Source organism: Anabrus simplex, chromosome 2 (genome assembly GCF_040414725.1).
Source record: "Anabrus simplex isolate iqAnaSimp1 chromosome 2, ASM4041472v1, whole genome shotgun sequence".
Lineage (NCBI taxonomy): Eukaryota > Metazoa > Arthropoda > Insecta > Orthoptera > Tettigoniidae > Anabrus > Anabrus simplex.
The window spans coordinates 129617625-129634678 of NC_090266.1; the positions used below are offsets into that span (position 1 = coordinate 129617625).

Below are 17054 nucleotides of genomic sequence, written 5' to 3' on the forward strand. Positions count from 1 at the left end.
CAATGACGGGACGTCAACACCAAGATCCTTAAGTATGCCGTAGCCGTCCTTTTGTAAGATACAGTTTCTTGAAAAACGTGTGATCGAGGATTTAGCGTTGATGGACTGAAATTTCTGGATGGTTGATCCGGGAAATCGTTTCTTCGAGGAACGGATAATGCGGGATTTTTACAATGTGATTTAATTAGGATGCTCGCAGGACCACGTAATTTGAACGAATAATACAGGAAAACGTCCTTTCCGGGAACGTATAATCGAGGTTCTACTGTACAGTGAATTTACCCACCGGGCAGCTTGTTACAGACTGAACTGATATCCCTAACAGAACTTGGACAGCTGAATCCATTCCATGGACTGAAACATGTGCAAGTGGTGCAACTCGCCAGCTGAGCTCTACGTGCTGTATCTCTTGGAGAGTTTGTGTGTAGCAACTTGTCCCTCTCCCCAACAGCATCCAAAACCTACTCAATGGGATTTGAATCTAGAAGTATAACAGGATACTCCATGAACTGAATATCTTCACCTACCAAGAAATCAACCCCCCTGGTGTAGTCAATGACGACGAGCGTTGACATCCATGAGAACAAATGTTTACAAATTGAAATAAAATTCCTCATTCTCTCCAGATGTAAATCCTTCAAGAAACATCTTGGAGACTGAGTGAGTTCTGTTATGTTTGTGAACAGAACATTGACCCACTATTCACACAGTCAAGTTGACGAGTTGATTGCACCAATTTAGAGGTATCCTTTTTTTATAACATCAGAAGGCTACAAATCTTGGCCTTCTTTTGATGGTCTGTGGGGATAGCGATGTTTCAGATGATGCTACAAGGTCTGATGTGAACTGGTGTGCTGTTCTCTCACAGTACCTTCTTACTGTGAGTGCCATATAATGATCTCTTAATTATGTCACCCGGGGTCAAATTCAGGCCTTGTTTCCTGTCCCTACACCGTACTGCCACATTCAAGAAACAGCACAATGAATCACTCTCATCCACCAGGCCGCTTCAGAATTGTAAACTATCCTGTCGTAAGTCACACCGTTTCTCACCACTAGAATGCAGTTTTCAAATGACCTCTGTCTTCCATAGCTAGAACTTTTAATTTCTGTACACATCTTCACCTGTTGATGAGAAACTGATCCTAGTAGCATGTGTGAGGTTTAGTTTCTGTACCGGTTCAAACAAGCTTTGCTCGGAATCATTGTAAACTTTTATTTATACTTTTTGAAGGGTGATAAATTATCATGAAAAAATGTAGTTATATATAAGTCATTTATTGTGTATTTTGAACAAAAATATGATAAGTGCTTTATAATTATTAATGGAGTACAACCTTAATTCTAAAAATATATGAATAAATGTTAAGCATGTTAACCAGCACCTCTTTCCACACTATATTGTGAGAATGATGTAGATTCTCCTGTGGCAGTAGTACTCCTAATGTGTTCGGCCTCTTGACTCTAGAAAATGACATGTAAATGTTTAAAAACTGATGTTTATTAGGTCAACACCAACAAACTCGAAAGTTTGGCCCTGCTCTCTGTGCACTGAAATAGCAAATGCATGTCTTGCTTGAAAGTGATGTTGTTGCATGGTACATCCTAGATGAGGGTGATTTTTATAATATGCGTTTCTTTGCTAGATTTTTCACCTGTGATGATTTTATGTCCTTGTGATACACGTTATGTTCGTTTAAAAATTCGGTTCTATGAGGGCCCAACTTCATGTCATAGTTTCACTGATACTTTGGTTTTTCATTGTCTACTAAAGATGTTACTTCTTGAAAAGATTTAGGATGTTTGAATCAATATATTCTTAGTCCATTTTTGTTGACCATACACGTCGCATGGCTAGTGTCCTGGAGCGTGAGATACTTGGTGAGGAATAAATGAGGAGGACCAGTACCTCAACTAGGTGGTCTCATTTGCTATACTGAGCAGATGGAGATACGAAGGGATAGGCAAGGAAGAGGGAAGGAATCGACTGTGCCCTTAAGTTAGGTACCATCCCGGCATTTGCCTGGAGAAGAAGTGGGAAACCACAAAAAACCGCTTTGAGGCTGGCTGAGGTGGGAATCAAAACCCCTCTACTCAGTTCGCCTCCTGAGGCTGAATGGACCCCGTTCCAGTCCTCATACCACTTTTCAAATTTCGTGACAGAGCCAGAAATCAAACTCGGGCCTTCTGGGTGGAGGTGGCAGCTAATCATACTAACCATTACTCCACGGAGGTGGGCATATGGAGTATGCAATTGTAAATTAAGATGATAACCATTGTTACTTAAGTGTAAAGACTGCAGAGAGTGCACAAACCTTATTATAGGAGAGTATATTAAACCTTCTGTGAACAGCCTGCTCTGGCATTCTACGTAAATCTTTAACATGGTTGGTGGCATTCCTTGTGCAGTAGCTTGCCGATTTACTTCCTCTTCTAGTTCTCTTTTTTTTTTTTTTTTTTTTTTTGAAAATGGCGCCCGGTAATGACGACGTTGTGTTTTATTCTCCGAGTAAATTAACCGTAAAATGTGACGAAAATTGCGGAAAATGTCGAAGATTAGTGAAAATGGAATGTTGTGTGATTCATGTGATCGATGGCGGCATTATAAGTGCGGAAATTGCCCTAGAGACGTAAAAACTAATGAAAATGTTGACTGGATTTGTGAGCAGTGTGTTCGGAATGTTGTTGTTGGGGACGGCGTTGACGAAGCACCGAAAACAGTCGATGAGGAATATAAAAGTGCATTAGAAATTATAAACATTCTAAAAAAGGACAATGAGACTCTTAAAGTTAAAAATCAAGAATTAAAAGAAAGACTGCGATCGCTAGAATTTGGGACTGACCATTCTTCGAGTGATATACCGGTACCAGTAACAAACTCGAGCACGTAGTGTCAAGTAGTTCGTGGATGGCCGGCTAAGAAGAAATCTACAATTGAATTTCCGGAAATAAACATCAGAAATAGGTTTTCTGCCCTAAATAATTTAATTCTGGAAGAAAGTGATCACGCGCGTGAAACCAAATCATCGCGATCCGCTGCCGTTGCCGTGCCGAGTTTAAAATTTAGGCCTAGAATTCAGATTCAAGACACAGTTAGGCCTAAATCAGCGAAGGTAGCTGTGTTTGGTGATAGCCAAGGAAGGGGAATTGCGGGAGTGATTAACGACGAGAATATAGCAGCAACCGGCGAAATATATCCAGGAGCTTCTATCAGCAGTGTTCTGGAAAACGTAGAAGCAGCAACTAGGAACTTCGGGAGCGGCGATGCAGTGCTTATCATCGGTGGGACGAACGACGTAGCTCACGACGACGCCAAGAATGTAAGGTCACAACTTAAACATACACTAGGGAAGCTGACCCACACTAACGTTTTTGTAGTGAACGTGCCCCACAGGCATGATTTGAGTAGAGACTCGTGTGTGAACATTGAAGTGGACAAGGTCAATACAGATATTGTTAAAATTTGTAAACATTTTCGGAATACTCAGGTTATTGAAAGCAGCAGTTTTGAGAGATACTGTTATACAAAACATGGCCTCCATCGTAACAATTCAGGTAAACGAAAGATAGCAAATATTGTTCTAGATTTGATTAATCTTAAGATATGTACTGTAAAACAGGCAACTCCCTTGAGTTATAATACTGACCAGGAAAACTAGTAGAAAGAGCCAGCTGTACTTCAAGCTGGCTCAGTCAACTAGAAAAAGAAACTCAGGATAGTAAGGAATTTCAAGTTACCCAATTGCAACAATCAAGTTTTAGGGAGGAAGGGGGTCTGAGATTGCTCTTGGTAAACTGTCAAAGTGTAGTAAATAAACAATTAAAATTCGGTTTGATGGAATCTTATGAGACTGATGTGGTGATAGGAGTGGAATCGTGGTTGAAAGAAGGGGTGAGTAATAGAAAAGTATTTCCAGAAGGGTACACAGTCTATCGTAGAGACCGAGGAGATAAAAAGGGAGGGGGGGGGGGGGGTGTTTATTCTGGTGAAGGAAACTTACTGTTCACATGAATGGTTTACCGATGAAAGGGATGAAATATTAGGGATAAAATTAGTTTGTGATAATATGAAGGAGGTGGGAATTATAGGAACATACAGGCCTGGAAGAGAGGAAAGAGACATGGAAATCTTTGAGAAAATAATAGATTATACTCGTAAAAACAATAATAATGATATGGTAATAATTGGGGGAGATCTAAATTTGCCTGAAGTAGAATGGAATGGAGCTGCAAGTGAAGCCCATGAACAGAAACTGGCAAATAAGTTAATTTGGAAGGGAGGATTTACACAAGTAGTACAAGAACCGACTCGTCTCAATAACTTACTAGATGTATTCTTGGTTAAACCATGGGAAATTGTTGATAAAACTGAGGTAACTGAAGGAATAGGAGACCATAAGGCTGTAATAATGGATGTAGGACTCGTACCAAAAAGGCTTAATAAGAGGGTTACACAAGACAAGAAATTGTACAGATAAACTGAAGTTGATGAATTTGGGACTTACCTTAAATCACAATTCAGTTGTTGGATAAGTGAAGGGAGTAACGTGAATACACTTTGGGCTAAATTTAAAGGAATCATTTGGGAAGGAGAGAATAGATTTGTACCTGTTAAGAAGGGTAAAATGACCTCAGACCATGTTTATTATACAAGGGAAATAAGAAAATTAAAAAGAAAATGTAGAATAGTAAACAGGAAAATCAAAGAGGGTAGGGAGAGTAGAGAAACGAGAAAACAGCTAATGAGGGAACTGAATAGATTGAAAAAGGAAGCAAAAGAGAATTACATGAATGGCATACTTCAAGAGGGTAATGACCACAAAGGGAAATGGAAAAAGCTGTATTCATATATCAGGAATCAAAAAGGAAAAGGAATCCAAATTCCTACAATGGTGGGAGAAGGGGGTGAACACTATTTAACAGATACTGAGAAACCAAACCTATTTAGTAGGGAATTTAGAGATTCAGTAGATGATTGTCAAGAGTTCGAAACCGAAACAGAAGATAGAGAGGGAGAGAGACAGAGGGAAACAAGAAGCTTCTCATTCACAAATGAAGATATTTTCAGAGAAATCCAACTGCTTCAGCAAGGAAAAGCAGCAGGAAGTGATCAAATTACTGGGGAGGTATTAAAGACAATGGGGTGGTACATAGTGCCTTATTTAAAATTTCTCTTTGACTATGTCATAACTAATAGTGTAATACCAAAGGAATGGAAGGAATCTATAATAATACCAATTTATAAAGGAAAGGGTGATAAAAGGAAACCAGAGAACTACAGACCAATCAGCCTGACCAGTATAGTTTGTAAAATACTGGAGAGTTTAATATCGAAGTACATCAGAGGGATATGTGATGATAAAAATTGGTTCATGAGGAGCCAGTATGGATTTAGAAAGAAATTTTCTTGTGAAGCACAACTGGTGGGATTTCAGCAAGACATATCAGATCAGTTGGATTCAGGAGGTCAGTTAGATTGCATAGCCATAGATCTTTCCAAAGCCTTTGATAGAGTGGAACATGGAATATTATTAAAGGAATTGGAGGGAATAAGATTGGACATAAGGGTTACACGTTGGATAAAAACATTTCTAAATTCAAGGGTTCAGAAAGTCAAAGTAGGAAATAATGTATCTCTGGAAGAGAAAGTTTGGAAGGGAATTGCACAGGGTAGTATAATCGGTCCGTTACTTTTCTTAATATACGCAAATGATTTAGGGAACAATATAACATCAAAAATAAGATTGTATGCAGATGACATAATTGTTTATAGGGAAATAAACAACATTGAGGATTGTTCAGAATTACAAAGGGACCTTGAAAGTATCCAACAATGGGTTGAAGAAAATAATATGAAGGTTAACGGAGGCAAATCAACTGTTACAACTTTTACAAACAGGAGCTTTAAAACTGAATTTGAATATACTTTGGATGAGGTAGTTATCCCAAAAGATGGCAAGTGCAAATACTTAGGTGTGAGATTTGAAAGTAATTTGCACTGGAAGGGTCATATTGATGACATTGTTGGGAAAGCATACAGATCATTACATGTCATAATGAGGCTACTTAAAGGATGCAACAAAGAATTAAAAGAAAAAAGTTACTTGAGTATGGTTCGTCCATTATTGGAATATGCAAACAGTGTTTGGGATCCTCACCATGAAAACCTAATGAAAGAAATAGATAGTGTGCAGAGGAAAGCAGCAAGATTTGTAACAGGGGATTTCAGGAGAAAGAGTAGTGTATCAGAAATGTTAAAGGAACTTGGGTGGGAAACTTTAAGTAAGAGAAGGGATAAAACTAGACTTATAGGATTATATAGAGCCTATACAGGAGAAGCAGCATGGGGAGATATCCGTGAGAGGCTTCAGTTGGAAAATAATTATATCGGCAGGACTGACCACAAATATAAAATTAGAAGGATTTTAGCAGAAGCGATTGGGGTAAATTTTCATTCATTGCGAAGGGTGTGAAGGAGTGGAACAGTTTACCAGGGGTAGTGTTTGATCCTTTTCCAAAATCTGTACAGATATTCAAGAAGAGAATAAACAGCAACAGAGAAAATAAATGAAGTGTTAGAGGGCATTCGACCAGTGCAGGTTATTGTAAATAAAAAGATGTGTGTGAATAAATTAATTCCATCTCCTGGTCTAAGGAGTTTGGACAGCCAAAATAGGGGACTGCCTGTAGGGGTGAAGTACAGTGGGGACTTCGAGGGCCCTGGGACGCTACGGTAGCTGTGAAGGCCCTTCAGGAACTCTGAAAAGTGGTGGCAAAAGGGGCTCTGGTTAAGACGCAGCAGGTCGTTATGCTACTTAGGATCCAGAACGGGTAAAAAAAAAAAAAAAAAGTAAATAAATGCAATGTAAATAATAATCTTATACCAGTTGTATAGTATCATTTGTAGTAATTCCACATACTGTATATCAGTTGACTATATTTGTAAGTAGTACAGGAGATATTATAAGTAGAATTTCACCTCATTTGCAAATAAAGAGATTTTGATTTGATTTTATTTTATTTGATCATTGTATAGCCCTATAGATAAACATTGCGCACGCTTGTTTTGCCAGCAGACGATTGTCACGTTAATGTAGTGAAGTACAATCACTTCGTTGACACAAACGTATTTAAAATAACCTGCTGGTGGACGGTCTAATGGTAAGAATGTTTGCGACTACTGGGACTTGAACCATTGAAGCTGGGCACCAAACCATAAGATTTACGTAGACGCCTTTACAACCTCAGCCACCACATGTACTGCTGGATCTCTTCACTAAACAGTGTAATTGTCATAGCCATCATTATATTGTTTTTATAAGCCATTCTTTTCGAAAATGAGACCATTACCAATCGATTTCTAGTTCCAAAAAAACCGCTAGTCTGTGATTTTCTTCAAAATCTCCAGGGCCATTTGGGGAAAGCTAGTACATACAGGAATTGCTTGTTTAATAGTATAAGATGTAGCCCTGTGATAATTGTCGTAGGACATTAACTCCACCTTCTGTTTCAAACACTGCACTATGCTCATAGTATAATATTTGCTTGCACTCTGGTAAATTTGGTAGCATTGCTTGAACACAAATTTTTGTTTTGTGGTTTTCCTTTAATTTTGGACACTAGTTTATTTCATTGTATTGTGTTACTTTATTTGGATGTTTTGACTAATATTATTAATTTCATTCTCTTTCACAGATCTCTATAGTGAAGATTTGCCTAGTGACGCACCTCCGTCTTATCGTGGTCAGGCAGTTAAATACGCTTATTACATAACCATTGCTATGCAGAGGGTCGACTGCCCAATAAAATTACTGCGTGTCCCGCTGCGTGTTCTTCTGACTGAAGGTAATGTTAGTCATAAGTAGAGCCCGGATTTCCATGCACTATCAAATCTCAAAATATGCATGCATTCATATGGTAAAACATGCACAATAAATTGGAAAATATGCACTATCAAAATTCAGTTCCTTTTGAAACGTTGTACAAATACTACCGTAAATTCTCCAAATTGTCTTGTTTTAAGTTCATCCGTTTATCTGTCAGCACATTCTTAAGCACAGAAAATGATCTTATTACGTCACAAGAAGTGATAGATGCGTACTTTAATGAAGACATTTTGACAAAGTGAGGTCAAATTGTACTTCTTTTGCATTTTCACCACAATACGTCTTTTATAAGCTTGACGAATTCAAAATCAGACTTTGAACCAATTAATTTGTTCCAACTTATCTCTAGCTGCGGCAGCTACTTCTCAGTGCGATGATTGGAGACACATTTGAATGTCCTCAATAACTGGTAACGATTGCCTACTCCGATAACAGAGACGTGTGACGAGTGAGAGTTCCGGGTAGGAAATTCCAGGATAACAACGGAAGAGAGTTCAATGCAAAACCAGAGTTTGTAAGCTGCTACCTCAGTAACGCGGCACCACACAAGTGCGATGCAAGTTTCCTTTTGTTCGTCTAACGTAGACGAAAAATGAGGCGTCAATGATCAATGCACAGTTTACGGTTCAATTTATAGCAATTCACAACTGTAAAACTGGGACACCTTATTCCTGAGATTTAGAGATCGACATGGGGCCTTCCGACTTACGTCATTGTTTACTCAAGCTACAGATAAGAAAGTGTTTGGTTAAATGGATTATAGGACCTGCACCGTATGTAGGCTACTAACTTTGGATGTCACATAGGATGCCAGGAATACATTCTCTCGGTCTCTCAGTAATAGACATACTGTAGCCTATAACGTGGAAAAAGTGTCCCAAATTCTGCAAACTAACATTCATAAAAGGCACTATCATGGAAGTTAACAATATATATGCATCAAAGTCAGAATAAAAGTCATAGTATGCAATATTAAATGTCCAAATATTCGCCATTAAATCCAAAATCATCCAAATATGCATTATGCATGAATTTCCTCCTAAAAAGACCAAAATATGCAAACATGCAGGGAAAAGGAACGGTTATTTGGAATTGTTAAGCCATAAAATGAATATTTGCGAAGTTTGAGAAGCGTAGCTAGCGTATTTAAAAACATGCATTTGCATGGAAATCTGGGCTCTAGTGAGAAGGTTGAAAAAAGGGAAAGGAAAACTAGAGGGGGGGGGGGGGACAGACAAGAGCATGGACAATTAGAGTTGGTAATATTTTGTAATTACTATGTCATCAGTCAGAGAGAAAGAAGAGTCCATTGTGATACTGCTGACTGTCGGCCACTTGTCGCTTAGAACCATCCTGGACTAACCAAGATCAACCACCTCCTCTGCCAGTTTTTCCCCCTCTCTTCACTTCCCTTTTTTACCCTGACAGAAAATGAAATCCTAACACCAAGAAGACATTTGTTTAGAGGAATGGAATTTAGACTAGGCAATTGTCTAGGCAACATAGTTATTTGATTAAAGATTCCAGGTGACATGTTCAAGTATGTTGGTACATTATTAACCGCTGTAGTTGCCTGTATTTTGAATGCTAGAATGCAAACGTGCATGCATTGTATCATACAGGTGCCATACGTCATTTTGTGGGATGGGGTTCTACACCTATTGTACTTGGTCGGTCAAATCAGCAACAGTTAATGCTGGTAATGAATGATGCTGCATTTGTCATCCCATAATGTCACATACTTGCTCGTTGGGCGAAAGGTCTTGTGATCTCGCAGGCGAGACAACTGGTTGACACTGTGTAAAGCATGATGGGTGACAGCAGCTGTATGAAGACGAGCGTTATCCTGTTGAAAAACACCTTGCTTGAATACTGCGAATGAATGGCGGACGAACAGTTCAGTCACCAATCTGATGTACAAATCCGCTGTCAAATTCCTTGGAATAACGACGAGAGTTCTCCTGCTCAAGATAACAATTGAGTAAAAGGTTCCACCTGATCAATACTTTCTATTATTTAGCCTTTGGCTAAATTCGTCGTTAAAAACTTACAGAATATGTTTCGATTGCTTAGCATTCATCATCAGCTGTTTCGTTTAAAGCTTAGGTGAAAAAGCATAAAACATTTCATAATTAAAATTAAAATGTGTTAGTAAGGGTCGTTTAAGTGGTGAGGGAGGGTGGATGGGGGCGGTTGTGTTTGTTAAGATTAAAATTATGCAAATTAAAAACTATTCTAAACTAAAACATCTTGATTTCATTCGTTGTCACTTGCACTGTTTCATTATTAAGGATAGGGATATGTTTTAAATCTTTACAGTTTCATTTTTTAAAATGCAAACAATTTCTTTAGGCAACATACCCTCAAATAATTTTTAATTAATAGTAACATTTTCCTGCCGGATACAGGTCGTACTCCAAACTATCCAACTTAATGAAATCTGAACAATTCGACCAACAATCTACATAATCTCCACTTAACAGTAAGAAAGGTCTAGAAAAAGAAGGAACACTATACCATAAAGAAAAGTGTGCAAGAGCATTATCGGAAAAGTCGAACTTAATAACGAACCAACGCTCACGAAATGTACAGCATGTATTTAAAGCAAGCAAGCTTGCTTTGCAAGGTCAGAGTGGTGTTACTGGCTCTTCGTCAAATAATGAACAAATTTGAATAGGCATCATCTTTCAGATGTGCAAAGATGCCTCCCAAATGTTGTTCATCTTCATTTTTTGCCAGTGTATGAACTTCAGAATTTGCTCTCCTTTATCCATTCCAGCTTGTACTTTCCAATGGCTTTTTCCATTGTGAAAAGTTCCTCGTGCAACACCAAAGTAACAGCATCACTACCTGGGCAAAAGTGATTGGTAATGAGAAAGGCCATCTAATTGAGCGAGTTGGCTACATTGTCAAAAACATATCAGATGTAAGGCTTTGCAGGCGTTTTGCTCTATTAACCAGCGTTTCGTCTTAGGTCTGAAACTAGACTCATAAGAGTGGGATGTGTCAGACCCTACCCACTGACGCTGGGGTGAATGCAGGTGAACTTATCAGAAGCCCTTATAAGAGCACAGTCTGATAACTGCATACGGGAGATAAATCTCCACAATGGAATTATTGCCCGCCTAGCAATTCTGAATGGAAAATTCTAAATTCCCATGGAGGGAATTAGATATTTTTCACCAATAGAGCATGTCCTGTGCGACTAAAGAATGAAGTGGATAGAAAGTGCAAGGTAGCTAAGGAAGACTGGCTGAAGGAGAAGTGCAAGTATGTCGAAGCTTGTATGGTCCAAGGAAAGGTAGATGCTGCATACAGGAAAATCAAGGAAACCTTTGGAGAAAGGAAATCTAGGTGTATGAATATTAAGAGCTCAGGTGGAAAGCCATATCTAGGGAAAGAAGACAAAGCAGAAAGATGGCAGGAACATATCCAACAGTTGTATCAAGGTGAAGATGTAGATAATTTGGTTCTGGAACAAGAAGAGGCTGTTGATGCTAATGAAATGGGAGACCCAATTTTGAGGTCAGAGTTCGACAGAGCTGTGAGCGATCTAAATAGGAACAAGGCACCTGAAATTGATGACATTCCCTCCGAATTACTGACTGCCTTAGGAGAAACTAGCATGGCAAGGTTATTCCATTTAGTGTGTAAGATGTGCGAGACAGGAGAAGTCCCATCCAATATTCGGCAGAATGTTGTTATACCTATTCCCAAGAAAGCCGGTGCTGACAGGTGTGAAAACTATAGCACCATTAGTTTACTGTAGTATCTCATGCCTGCAAAATTTTAACATGTACTGTTTACAGAAGAATGGATAAACAAGTTGAAGCTGAATTGGGAGAAGATCAACTTGGCTTGAGAAGAAATGTAGGAACACATGAAGCAATCATGACTTTATGTCTGATCTTGGAGGATCGAATCAAGAAGGACAAGCCCCTCGTACATGGCATTAGTAGATCTAGAAAAGGCATTCAATAATGTTAATAGCACCAAGCTATTTAAGATTCTGAAGGTGATTGGGATCTAATACCGAGAACAAAGAATTGTCTACAATCTCTATAAAAATTAGTCTGCAGTGATAAGAATCGAGGGCTTTGAAAAAGAAGCAGCAATCCAGAAAGGAGCGAGGCAAGGCTGCAGTTTGTTCCCCCTCCTTTTCAGTGTTTACATAGAGCAGGCAGTAAAGGAAATCAAAGAGGAATTTGGAAAGGTAATGACAATCCAAGGAGAGGAAATCAAAACCGTGAGATTTGCCGATGATGTTGTTATTTTATCTTAGACTGCAGAAGATCTCGAGAAGCTGCTGAATGGTATGGACTAAGTCTTGGGTAAGGGGTACAAGATTAAAATAATTAAGTCCAAAACAAAAGTAATAGAGTGCAGTCGAACGAAGGCAGGTGATGCAGGAAATATTAAATTAGGAAATGAAGTCTGAAAGGAAGTAGTGAATATTGTTACTTGCGCAGTAAAGTAACTACCGCTGGCAGAAATAAGGAAGGCGTAAAATGCAGACTAGCTTTCTTAAGGAAAGAAATTTGCTCACTTCAAACATTGATATAGGAATTAGAAAGATGTTTCTGAAGACTTACATTTGGAGTGTGGCATTGTATGGAAGTGAAACATAGACGATAACTAGCTCAGGAAGAAAGAGATTAGAAGCTTTTGAAATGTGGTGTTACAGAAGAATGCTGAAGGTGAAATGGATAGATCGAATTACAAATGAAGAGATACTGAATCGAATTGGCGAGAGGTGATCTATTTGGCTAAATTTGATGAGAAGAAGAGATAGAGTGATAGGACTCATCTTAAGACACCCAGGACTTGTTCAGTTGGTTTTTGCAGGAAGTGTAGGTGGTAAGAATGGTAGGGGTAGTCCAAGGTATGAATATGACAAGCTGATTAGAGTAGATGTAAGATGCAGTAGTTACGTAGAAATGAAAAGGTTAGCACAGGATAGGGTGGCATGGACAGCTGCATCAAACCAGTCTATGGACTGATGACTCAAACACACAACAACTGGAGTATAACCTTTGTCTCAGACCAAGAGGTGAATATTAAATCATGAACAGTTTAAAGATATTGATGTTAAAAGTTCCACGTTTATAATACCTGAGAAAGGTGGCGCTGGGTCACCACGACCCATCACCACACGTTTGCTTTCAATTCCTCAACCGGCCAGTAACTGCTCTTCCTCCTAGTAGTACCTTCCTGGCGGCCCCTTCCCTACACAACCCGGCCACCATATCTCAGTTCGCGCCCATTACTTGTGCATTGTTGACATGTCCGTGTCACAGTGACCCATTACCACTAGTTTCGTGCGCAGTTTGTTTCCACTGTCATACTTTTAATTTGTTCATACATTTGTTGCTTGCTTGTTGTTTAAAGGGGCCTACCATCTATGGCCATTGGCCCTCGTACATTTGTATTTTATTAACACTTTATCCTTAATTTACCTGCAATCAAAGGACATGTAGTGGTTCCTTTTTTTTTTTGTAATGACAAAAACATGGGATCAGGTGTATGGTTCACAGGAATTTCCTGAAGTTATTAGGACAGAAACTGGTTGTGGTTTTTATGAGATTGAGACTGCAGCCAGACGAGTCTGCCAAAGAGATTAAGGTCTGTAATCTTATTTATACTCGAGGAACATGAGGGAACTCTCACAGAGGTAACAGACCATTACGAAAGCCCTCCAGAAAGGAAGTGATATGAGTTTTGTCCCAACAAGAAGGAACCAAAGACATATCTTTACTGTCCTCTTTGTAACAAGTTTGTTCGTGGAAATCAAGGATAGGTAGTATGTAATGACTACATGTAGTGAGGCACACATATGGATGGTCTGTTGTGTATGTAAGACACCTAGAAATGACATTTTTATAACAGTATTACTGAATATCAGGTATTTTTGTATTTTCTTATGAGCTAGCTCTAATAGGTGTAAATTTGCAATCCACTTCCTTCCGATTTATTAATGTTGGTGTAGATTGGTAACATGTTTCATTTTGATTTTAATTTGAGGACATCTGTAAATGTACGTCAATGTATATGATTTTATATAAACATGACAGGTTTTAAAACATCCACATTCAGAACATTTGATCATGGTGACCCGGTGCAACTTTTCATGTTAATATCTTTAAAGTGTTCAAAGTTGACAATACGGGCTAAACATGTCATATATTACTTATAATATTAAATCATGATTCTGGCCATTGGATATCATTCTAAAGCACGTATTTGGACCGTAGAAGGAAAGAGATAGACTATTGTGAGAGCCTTGGACAGATATATTTGTCTAAGGAAGCATCCAAATGCACCATATTTCATTTTAGAAAGAGTGATTTGATAACAAAATGAAAATCGACTATCATCGTACGGAGACAAGGCGGAATAGCCATGTTCAAATGCTGGAGTCCCTTAATGATCAATACGACGTATTCAAACATAACTACTGAGCAAGTGGTGGTGTGGTTTGTATCATGCGCCTGTGAGCTTGCATTCGGGAGACAGTGAATTCGAAACTTTGAACCCCAGCAGCCCTGAAAATGGTTTTCCATGGTTTCCCATTTTCACATCAGCCAAATGCTAGGGCTGTATGTTAATTAAGGCCACGGTAGCTTCCTTCCCCCTCCTAGCCCTTTCCTGTCCCATAATCGCAATAAAACCTATGTGTGTCGGTGCGACGTTAAGCAAATTACAAGAAATAAAATTCATTCTAAGCCTGTATTGTTGACCTTAACAATTGTTATGGTACTGTACAACTCAAGGCAGCACACAGGCTGACCTAGCTGGTGCGAGACAGGCGAGGATACTTCTCCTATATAACATCTTTATGAAATCAAGCCTGGCATTCGTCTCAGACTTATAAGGGAAATTCCCCCTCAAGAACAGTTGATTCTAATAGGAACCACAGCCTTCAGCAAAAAGTGTAGAACTTATTTTATTTTATTCTTGTTTTCAGAGAAGTGTAAAAATCTTAATATTTTAACAAATACTAACTTATATATTTATGCACTGTTACAGACAACAATAATATCTTTCTATGAAGATCTGTATTCAACTAAAGTCCATTATTAACAGATCTCAAACTTAACAACCACAATGTGTTCTTGTGTGTAAAATGTGTGTTATGGAAGTTGTATGTTTTATAATTGGTTTTTTGACTAGACTTAATAGTTTTAACTTAAGATGCATGCGTGATAGTGTGACGATATTTAATGTGTCAGATTTTGGTCAGAGACATGACTAGATACCAAGATTATCCAGTATCTAGAAATGTTAAATATATCCTTGTTCTCTTTGTCTTTTGAACACTGATGGCTGAAGATGTCTTCCAGTGAGGTCAAAACATGTACCGTTATTTATTGTTATTCTGAAAAGAAATAAATTGAATTGTTTTGTAAAGGTAGAATATCTCCTAAAACTGCCATAACATTTGTAAAGTTGATTGTAAAAAAAGTAAGAAGGAAAAGAAAAAATGAAATTGCGTGTGGCTTTTAGTGCCGGGAGTGTTCGAGGACAAGTTCGGCTCGCCAAATGCAGGTCTTTAGATTGACGCCCGTAGGCGACCTGTGAATGTCGTGATGAGGATGAAATGATGAAGAAGACACCCAGTCCCCGTGCCAGCGAAGTTAACCAATGATGGTTAAAATTCCCGACCCTGTTGGGACTCCTGTGACCAAAGGCCAGCACGCTAACCATTTTACCATGGAGCCGGGCTAGAAAGAAAAGAAATTTTGCTGAGCAGCACAAAAGAAAGGGTCCGTTGTGGAAGACTGTAGACTGAGACTGAAAGGAGAAAATGTTTCCACTCTTTATTTGGTTCTCCTTTGGTGTTGCAACATTCGTAGGAAACAGAAGGCGATTGTCAGATAGGTATCTGTTCCTGTAGGAAGTGATGAAGTTAGCAGATATACTGTATATCTGTAGCCATTAATGTTAATATTGCAGTGAAAGAAGTTATCTTTTGATGGATAAAATATGAACATGCGTACCCAAAGTTAGCTTTGCTGGTCAAAAAGAGTTTTTTGTATTTCAGACACCAGTACTTCCAGCGAAAGAAACTTTATTAAGGCAGAAATTGTTGTACAAATGTGAAAAACACCATTATCTCCAGAAACCAAGCATGCTATTCTCATTGTGCACAATAAAGCAAATATCTGAGCTTTTAATCAGTTTGTTTCTGTGCCATTTCTCTTTGTGTTTTGGTAGCTTGAGCATCGTATTATAAGTTTTTTTTGCTGGTGGCTTTAGGTCGCACCGACATAGATAGGTCTTATGGCGATGATGGCTTAGGAAATGCTTAGGAGTTGGAAGGTAGTGGCTGTGGCCTTTATTAAGGTACAGCCCCAGCATTTGCCTCGTGTGAAAATGGAAAACTTTCTTCAGGGCTGCCAACAGTGGGATTCGAACCCACTATCTCCCAGATGTAAGCTCACAGCCGCGCCTCTCATGGCACGGCCAACTCGCCCGGTCCATGTTATAGTGGAAAGAAGCAGATATAAGGTTTTTTGGGAATATAATTTTCCTAAATATGTCAATGAAATGAAGTGCTAATATAATGTTTATCTTTCTTTCCTCAGGTTTACATACTTATATGTTCGTTTTATATATTTATGCACCAATCTGAGAAGATGAATACTAATTTTTTTATAATGTCAAATTTAATTCACTTTGAGGAAGCATGTGTTAGAATTAATATCTCCGTTTGTTATTTCATTTTATTTTCTTGTAGCTTTATGAAACACATTATTGCCTATGATAGTTGCAACGTATTCAACATAATGTATATTTTTCAGGCTGCAAGTAATTTAGTCTCCCCTATTTAGTAGCAGTTTACAGCGCTGAAATATACATTTCTTTCATCAGTTTACACATTCATTTGTTCATTTTAGATGTTTGTATATATAGTTGTGAATGACACTACGTAACAAAATTTGACAAAGTTGTTGTTTATCATTTTAGTGCCATTATTTTGTATGTGATGATGAATTTTTCAATTTTTTTAAAAGCTACAAATATTGCATGCTTATTTAATACAACTTTAGTCCTATAGAATAAATTTAACATATAGTATCTCAGGAATGGGTGGGAACAAGTGCAAAAAATTTTGAATAACACGTTCTTCATACAACAGTGGTGACATTCAAAAATGTTAATTAGAAC

General features: G+C 38.3%; 1 protein-coding gene across 1 annotated transcript in view; it reads left to right on the plus strand.

Moving 5' to 3' along the window:
• LOC136862699 (RAB6A-GEF complex partner protein 2) overlaps positions 1 to 17054 on the plus strand; it is a 205858-nt gene that overhangs the window by 78638 nt on the left and 110166 nt on the right. The window contains exon 4 of the mRNA XM_067138904.2: positions 7696 to 7845. Within this exon, the coding sequence (XP_066995005.2) occupies positions 7696 to 7845 (150 nt within the window). The remainder of the gene's footprint in view (positions 1 to 7695; positions 7846 to 17054) is intronic.